The following is an 8,122-nucleotide window of genomic DNA, read 5'->3' on the forward strand; positions in this document are numbered from 1 at the left end:
GTCATTGAAAGACTACTGATTTGATTGCATTGCAACCGCTATTGCAGGTGTAGACTGCACTGAGGCGTAGAACAGTTAGGAGGTTACTGGAGACGTGTTTCAGAACCCACTGTGTCAATTGTTGTAATTGTGATTATAGATCTGTTAGTTCTTGTTTCTTGTTGATTCCTCTGTGGTCACGCTTATGTTCGAGTTAGTTCATTATGCAGTCCGAGGGGCTGGTGTCTAGCTGTCATTGATAGTGTCACAGGAAGGATTTCGAGTAACGTCATTGACATTTCTTTTTGTTTTGTTGTAGTAGTTAGTACTTTATTGAATAAACTAAGTTGTTATGGTTAACACTGTCTTTTCGTTACACCCCCACACAGTATTATTGTCATGCAAATGTTCTTCACACTCGACTATTATAATTGAGACTGATTCTGAGCTTTGGACCAAATATACGGCACCACACAACAATAAATTATTGTTGTGAGAGCCCTTGACCTACTCGCTAGATTCGCTTCGGCGAATAGCGAAGGTCGTCGGCCTAGTGGAGGGGATTTCAATTTTCATTGGAGTCTCGGCGTTTGCTCGCGCCTAGTCAATTGTTCATACATGGTCCCAAAGTGAGGAATGAGCTGCTTACTACACTGGTGTGTTAGCTAAGCAAGTCCTTCCTCAGGCGACCTAATTGAATATCACGACAGGAATAAAGGTTAAAGAATAAAGAAAATTCTTAGAAATTTTCCGAGCTCAATTCCTTATACCAATTACAATTTATTCCAACTTCAAAAACTCTCACACCAGGGCTGGCTCCAGTGCTGGCTCCAGGGCTGGCTCCAGGGCTGGCTCCAGGGATGGCTCTAGGGCTGGCTCCTGGGCTGTCTCCAGGGCTGGCTCCAGGGCTGGCTCCAGGGCTGGCTCTAGGGCTGGCTCCAGGGATGGCTCCAGGGCTGGCTCCTGGGCTGTCTCCAAGGCTGGCTCCAGGGCTGGCTCCAGGGCTGGCTCCAGGGCTGTCTCCAGGGCTGGCTCCAGGGCTGGCTCCAGGGCTGGCTCCAGGGCTGGCTTCTGGGCTGTCTCCAGGGCTGGATCTAGGGCTGGCTCCAAGACTGGCTCCAGGGATGGCTCCAGGGCTGGCTCTAGGGATGGCTCTAGGGCTGGCTCCAGGGATGACTCTAGGGCTGGCTCCATGGCTGACTCTAGGGCTGGCTCCAGGGATGGCTCTAGGGCTGGCTCCTGAGCTGTCTCCAGGGCTGGCTCAAGGGCTGGTTCCAGGGCTGGCTCCAGGGCTGGCTCCAGGGCTGGCTCCAGGGCTGGCTCCTGGGCTGTCTCCAGGGCTGGCTCTAGGGCTGGCTCTAGGGCTGGTCCAGGACTGGCTCTAGGGCTGGTTCTAGGGCTGGCACTAGGACTGGCTCCAGGGATGGCTCTAGGGCTGGTTCCAGGGCTGGCTCTAGGGCTGGCTCCAGGGCTGTCTCCAGGGCTGGCTCTAGGGCTGGCTCCAGGGCTGTCTCCAGGGCTGGCATTAGGACTGGCTCAAGGATGGCTCTAGGGCTGGCTGCAGGGATGGTTCTAGGGCTGGCTCCAGGGCTGGCTCCAGGGCTGGGTCCTGGGATGGTTCTAGGGCTGGCTCCGGGGCTGTCTCCAGGGCTGGCTCTAGGGCTGGTTCCAGGGCTGGCTCCAGGGCTGGCTCCAGGGATGGTTCTAGGGCTGGCTCCAGGGCTGGTTCCAGGGCTGGCTCCAGGGATGGTTCTAGGGCTGGCTCCAGGGCTGGCTCCAGGGCTGGCTTCAGGGCTGGCTCCAGGGATGGCTCCAGGGCTGGCTCTTGGGCTGGCTCTAGGGCTGGCTCCAGGGCTGGCTTCAGGGCTGGCTCCAGGGCTGGCTCCAGGGCTGGCTCCAGGGCTGGCTCCCGGGTGCTAATTAAGTGTTCCCTACAGGACGTAGTGGTGAGGCAGCTCTAGATGGCAGCACAACGCGGCTACTACATGCGAGCACCTATATGAACGCGTCGAGAGAATCTAAGAATGGAAACCAACTTACCAACCTTAGAAAACATGATGAAACGATGGATAGCCACCATAACAGCAAAACTTATTGGAACCACCGCCAGACTGTCAGTCAATGATAGCATACACAGATCGCTTCACAGAAACCTTCAGTATAGAACAAGTGCATGGACGGATAATCTGGTCAAGATTCTAGAGACAGTGGGCTTCAAACAGACCATTAAAAACAAAGGTGAAGATAGACCATATCAACACTTTCGGCAGCCTCCTCCATGGGAAGAATGGAGTTAAAAAATAATAACTGAAGGATTGCCAGTTAAAAAATCAGCATGTAACTCGCAGAGGCTCAAAACAGTCAAAGAACAAAAAAATGGGAATCATCTCAAGACCGACAAGGACTCACATCCTCACAGGCGGATCAGTTTATAAACAAAGAGGTTCTGCTGGGGCAGCAGTTTACACTAACAACCATGAAGCCTACTGAAATATGAATAGTGGAATAGTGGGTGCTCAACATTGCAAACAGAATTATATACCCTGAAGGAGGCCATAAATTATTCAATTGAGAATAATTTACATGATGTCGTCATTCATACCGACTCTAAATCTTCGATCCAGGCATTGTTATCCAGCCAGCACAGAGATAGTATACAACTCCTCACAAAAATCGCTCTTTTATAGGAAAAGAGGAACACAAACTAGGGCTGTCAATCACCCTAAATCGTATACCAAATCACATTGGCATAGATGGTAATGAAAAGGCAGACTCACTAGCAAATACTGTCACTGCTCAATCTGTTGTAAAGGTTGAAATACCTGTACAAGTTTTTCACAGATTATGGAGCAAGTCACCTATTGTTGTCAAGAACCTTATATGTAAAAATATTAAGAACTGGCATCCACAGAGAGAGGGTGTGTTAAATTGGAGCTCCAATTGTACTCTCATAGTTATAATGGAAGGTGTAGTGAGGGAACTGGTGGATCTAATGGCCCATTCATCCACTTTTAAATCTCTTCCTCCCCACAATCCCTCAATCCCCCATCCCCTCGTCCTCCTCCGTCCCCTCATCCTCCTCACCATCCCCCCCTCCCTTGTCCCCTTGTCCTCCCCAACATTCTCCATTCCCCAATCCCATCATCCTCCCTCACTATCACCTACTCCCCCCGTCCGCTCGTCCTCTCCACCATTCCCCACTCCCTCGTCCAATGCTTTCCTAAATGATCTGATGTTCTAATCAGAAAAAAATGGGATAACATCAAATGGCCTGATGTTCCCATCACTGAAAAATAAGAACAGTTAAAAAAAAAAAAAAATAAAAAACTATACCCACGAAAATAAATGTATGGTAAACAACACAGCTCAATTCCAATGCAGTGTCACACAAAATAATTAAATCAAAATGAAAATTAATCAAAATTTATGAAAATTCAATTTATCAATGAAACCGGAAACATTGAAATAGAATCGTAACATATTTAGAAGAGTTTGTTGCTCTTACGTGCAACAGATGGCGCTGTTTTTCAAAGAGCATGTTTTTACCAGACATCTATATAGTATATCTTGAGGTTATCTTGAGATGATTTCGGGGCTTTAGTGTCCCCGCGGCACGGTCCTCGACCAGGCCTCCGCCCCCAGGAAGCAGCCCGTGACAGCTGACTAACTCCCAGGTACCTATTTACTGCTAGGTAACAGGGGCATTCAGGGTGAAAGAAACTTTGCCCATTTGTTTCTGCCTAGTGCGGGAATCGAACCCGCGCCACAGAAGTATGAATATAAAAACACACTCGTATACGAATGGAATGTTGTGTCCAAATTTCAAAGCAATCAGTGAAGAGCTTTCGGAGATTAGCGATTTTGAACAAACGAACATTTTCATTTCTATTTATATAGATGTAGACAATGGCTCACAAAACTCCTCTTTGCATTCTTTTTCTTTGCATTCTTTTTCTTTGCATTCTTTAAGCACCTTGGCAAACACGTCGTCTGGCTCTGGGGATTTGTTTGGTTTGAATTTCACTATATATTTAATAACATCCTCCTTGGTAACTGTTAAACTAGTCAACCTGTCCTCGTCCCCACCCACATAGACTTGTTTGACTGAGGGCATAATGTTAGTTTCCTCTTTAGTAAATACAGAGATTAAATATTAAATAAAAATACTACTCATCTCTTCGCAATTATCAGTTATCTGACCTGTCTCAGTTTTTAGTGGTCCTATCCTTTCTCTAATCTTAGTTCGATATAAATGAAAAGAAACTTTATGATTTGCCTTTGCTTGCCCTGCTATGCGAACTTCATAGTTCCTTTTTGCTCTCCTTATCTCTTTTTTTAACATTTCTAACCAGTTGGACGAATTCCTGTTTTAAACTGACTTCCCCATTCTTAACACATTTGTACCAAGCTCTCATTCTACCTATAAGGTTCTTCACCCTGAACTCTGGCTCTGTCCTCCAGTAGTTTCACCTCTGACGCCCCTCTTACAGTATACAGAGAAATCACATTATTGTGATATATCAATGAGAAAATCCACATTGTGTGGATTTTCTAATAGATATATCACGATAATGTGATTTGTCTGTATAATAATAATAATAATAATAATAATAATAATAATAATAATAATAATAATAATAATAATAATAATAATAATAAATATAATAATAATAATAATAATAATAATAATAATAATAATAATAATAATAATAATAATAATAATAATAAATATAATAATAATAATAAATATAATAATAATAATAATAATAATAATAATAATAATAATAATAATTATTATTATTATTATTATTATTATTAATAAGAATTATTAGAGTGAGAGGTTGTGTTAGCTGGAGCTCCGATTGTAGTAACATTATTATAGCAATAATGGAAGGATTAGTGAAGGAATTGATGAATCTAGTTGGAAGTCTGAGAGCAGAGATGGATGCCGTACGGGAGGAGGTACGACAGCTGAAACATCAGGAAGAAACGAAGGAGGAGACCAATATTAACAAGACCTCGTCGGGGAAAGTCGTTAAGGATAGGAGTCTTAAGAAGACCTTGACTAGGCCGCCTACAGACGCCCTAAGCACATCAAATTCATTTGCCGTGTTGGAAGACGAGTGCTGTGGTGAGCCTGCAGTTCACTCGAAACGGAAATCAACGAAGAGCAACGAAGCACAGGCCCTTCAAAGTGCTCAGAAAGTTAAGGAGGAACCTAAACAAATTTTGGTTGTGGGAGATTCCCAGGTGAGGTATTTAGACAGGACGTTTTGTGCCAGAGATAGGGGGAACAGGTTAAGGGTCTGCTATCCGGGAGCTGGAATTGGAGATATTGTTGACAACATAAAAGATATTATGAGGGGAAATGGGAACAAACCCATTATTTGTATTAGTGCAGGGGGTAATGATGTTGGACGAGTTAGGAGTGAGGAACTGATAAAGAAATTTAACAAAGTCATAGAATTAGTTAGGAGCAAGGGAGGAATCCCGATCATATGTGTCATTCTTCCAAGAAAGAGCGTTGGGAATGAATGGTTGTCGAGGGCACTTGGTGTCAATTGCCGGCTGGAAAGATATTGCAAATCAAATGCAATATCTTTCATAGACAACTGGTAAAACTTCTATGGAAGAAATGAAATGTATGCTCGTGATGGGGTGCATCTATCGAGGGCTGGGGTTGTTGCTGTTGCGAACTCGTTGGAACCAGTGGTTAGAGGTGTTTGTTTGGGTTTAAACTGTTAGTTGATAGTGGTATGGGAATTGATAGGGAGGAAGGTGGTAATAAAAGTATGTGTTTGTTGGAGAAACAAATTGGCAAAATGATCAGGGAAAGAGAAGGGCCTCAAAATAACAATTCACTTAGGGTATATTAAACTAACAGTAGACGTTTAAGAAACAAAATAAACGAGTTAAATGCTCTTGTCTGTACAGAAAAAAGATATTATTGCACTTACCGAAACGTGGATGAATGTAGAAAATAGAGAACTATTAGCTGAATATCAAATAAATGGATTTAAACTATTCCACACAGACAGATATATAAGACGAGGAGGGGGAGTAGCCATATATGTTAGGGACAATTTGAAATGTAGTCTCAAAGAGGGAATCAAAATTGAGCCACACACAGAAACTATTTGGATAAAATTAAACGAAAAAGCAAATATTATTATAATAGGAGTTATATATAGGCCACCAAATTTAGACAGAATGGAAGCAAAGCATCTATGGGAGGAAATATCTAGAGCATCTGGATCTAACAGTAATTATGTCATGGGTGACTTTAATTTTAGTGGAATAAACTGGGTGAACAAAACAGGGAATAATGAAGCAGAAGATTTTCTAGAATTAATTGACGATTGCTTTCTTACGCAACATATTAAGGAACCAACGCGGGGAATTAATATTTTATATTTAGTGTTAACTAACAGGGAAACACAAATTAAGGACATGGAAATAGGGAGTGAGCTAGGGAACAGTGATCATAAAGAAATCAGATTTAGCATAGAATGGAATAGATCTGTAGGAGAAAATTCTGTTAAAGTGCCTGATTTTCGAAAGGCTGATTTCAATAGCCTAAGAAATTTTTTGGGTCAAATAGATTGGAATGTCTTGGGGATGGGGTGCGGGCTAGACGTGAACCCAGCGACAGGTGACGTAAAAGGGGATTTCGATGTGGATTCAAAATATAACCTATTTAAAAATATTCTAAGCAAAGCCCAGGAACGTAGTTTACCATATAAATTGAATAGATCGAATACTAATGATCCAAAGTGGATAACAAATGATCTGAAGAACCTTATAGGTAAAAAGAGAGCGTGGTACAAAAGGATTAAGAATGGGGAAGTTAGTTTAGAACAGGAATTCGTACAACTGGTTAGAAATGTTTAAAAAGAGATAAGGAAAACAAAAAAAACTACGAAGTTCACATATCAGGGCAAGCGAAGACAAATCCTAAAGGTTTTCTTCAGTTATATTGAACTAAGACTAGGGAAAGGATAGGTCCATTAAAAACTGAGACAGGTCAAATAACGGATAATGACGAGGAGATGAGTAGAATTTTTAATAAATATTTTATATCTGTATTTACTAAAGAGGAACTTAACGATATGCCTTCAGCCGAACAAGTCTATGTGGGTGAGGACGAGGACAGGTTGACTAGTTTAGCAGTTACCAGGGAGGATGTAATTAAACAAATAGTAAAACTAAAACCAAACAAATCCCCAGGGCCGGATGAAGTGTTTGCCAGGGTGCTTAAAGAATGCAAAGAGGAGCTTTCCGAGCCACTGTCTACCATATTTAATAATTCAATAGAGTTAGGTAGAGTGCCAGAGTCATGGAAGGTAGCTAATGTGGTACCAATTTATAAGAAAAGAGATAGATCACTTGCGTCAAACTATCGGCCAATTAGCCTAACGTCTATTGTGGGAAAGTTACTTGAATCGATAATTGCAAACACAATTCGTCTTCATCTTGAGAAACATAAATTAATAAATGAGTCGCAACATGGTTTTACAAATGGCCGTTCATGTTTAACAAATTTTCTATGTTTTTATTTCAGCATAGTTGAGGCAGTTGATAGTGGTAAACATTGTGATGTTGTGTACCTTGACTTTAGCAAAGCTTTTGATACAGTGCCACATGAAAGACTGATTAAAAAAATAGAAGCTCATGGTATTGGGGGTGCTACATTAAGTTGGATTAGGGCATGGCTATTCCAAAGGAAACAGAGAGTTAGTATAAATGAGGTTAAGTCAGAGTGGGATAATGTTGTAGGTGGAGTGCCTCAAGGCTCTGTCCTGGAACCTCTATTGTTTATAATATATATAATTGATTTAGATTCAGGTTTGAGCAGCAACATCTGCAAATTTGCAGATGATACGAAAATCGGTAGGGAAATTAACACGGAAGAAGACTCACTATCACTTCAAGTTGATCTAAATAGGGTTTTGAAATGGTCAAAAGATTGACAGATGCAGTTTAATGCTGATAAATGTAAAGTTCTGAGGCTAGGTAATGATGATAGAGTTAAAAGATACGAGCTAGATGGTGTTGAGATTGTGAAGTCGAATTGTGACAGGGATCTGGGAGTTATGATTAGTAACAATTTAAAACAAAAGGATCAATGCATGAATGTTCGTAA

The 8,122-nt window shown here is 42.0% G+C and overlaps 2 protein-coding genes across 2 annotated transcripts; both read right to left on the reverse strand.

Moving 5' to 3' along the window:
* Positions 1-780: 780 nt before the first annotated feature.
* LOC138370131 (transforming acidic coiled-coil-containing protein 3-like) lies at positions 781-1,173 on the reverse strand. The gene has a single exon (XM_069334120.1). The coding sequence runs from the start codon at positions 1,171-1,173 to the stop codon at positions 781-783; it is 393 nt and encodes a 130-aa protein (XP_069190221.1).
* Positions 1,174-1,504: 331 nt separating this feature from the next.
* Positions 1,505-2,035, reverse strand: LOC138370132 (transcriptional regulatory protein AlgP-like). The gene is made up of 2 exons (XM_069334121.1): positions 2,024-2,035; positions 1,505-1,936 (listed from the first exon to the last, which is right to left on the reverse strand). Exons 1-2 carry the CDS (start codon positions 2,033-2,035, stop codon positions 1,505-1,507), a joined length of 444 nt encoding a protein of 147 aa, XP_069190222.1.
* Between the last annotated feature and the right edge of the window lie 6,087 nt (positions 2,036-8,122).

Source organism: Procambarus clarkii, chromosome 31 (genome assembly GCF_040958095.1).
Source record: "Procambarus clarkii isolate CNS0578487 chromosome 31, FALCON_Pclarkii_2.0, whole genome shotgun sequence".
Taxonomy (NCBI): Eukaryota; Metazoa; Arthropoda; class Malacostraca; order Decapoda; family Cambaridae; genus Procambarus; species Procambarus clarkii.

What these genes read in the sequence shown, in the direction of transcription:
- LOC138370131 (XM_069334120.1), bottom strand. Translation starts at nt 1,173, where the DNA reads ATGGAGCCAGCCCTAGAGTCATCCCTGGAGCCAGCCCTAGAGCCATCC.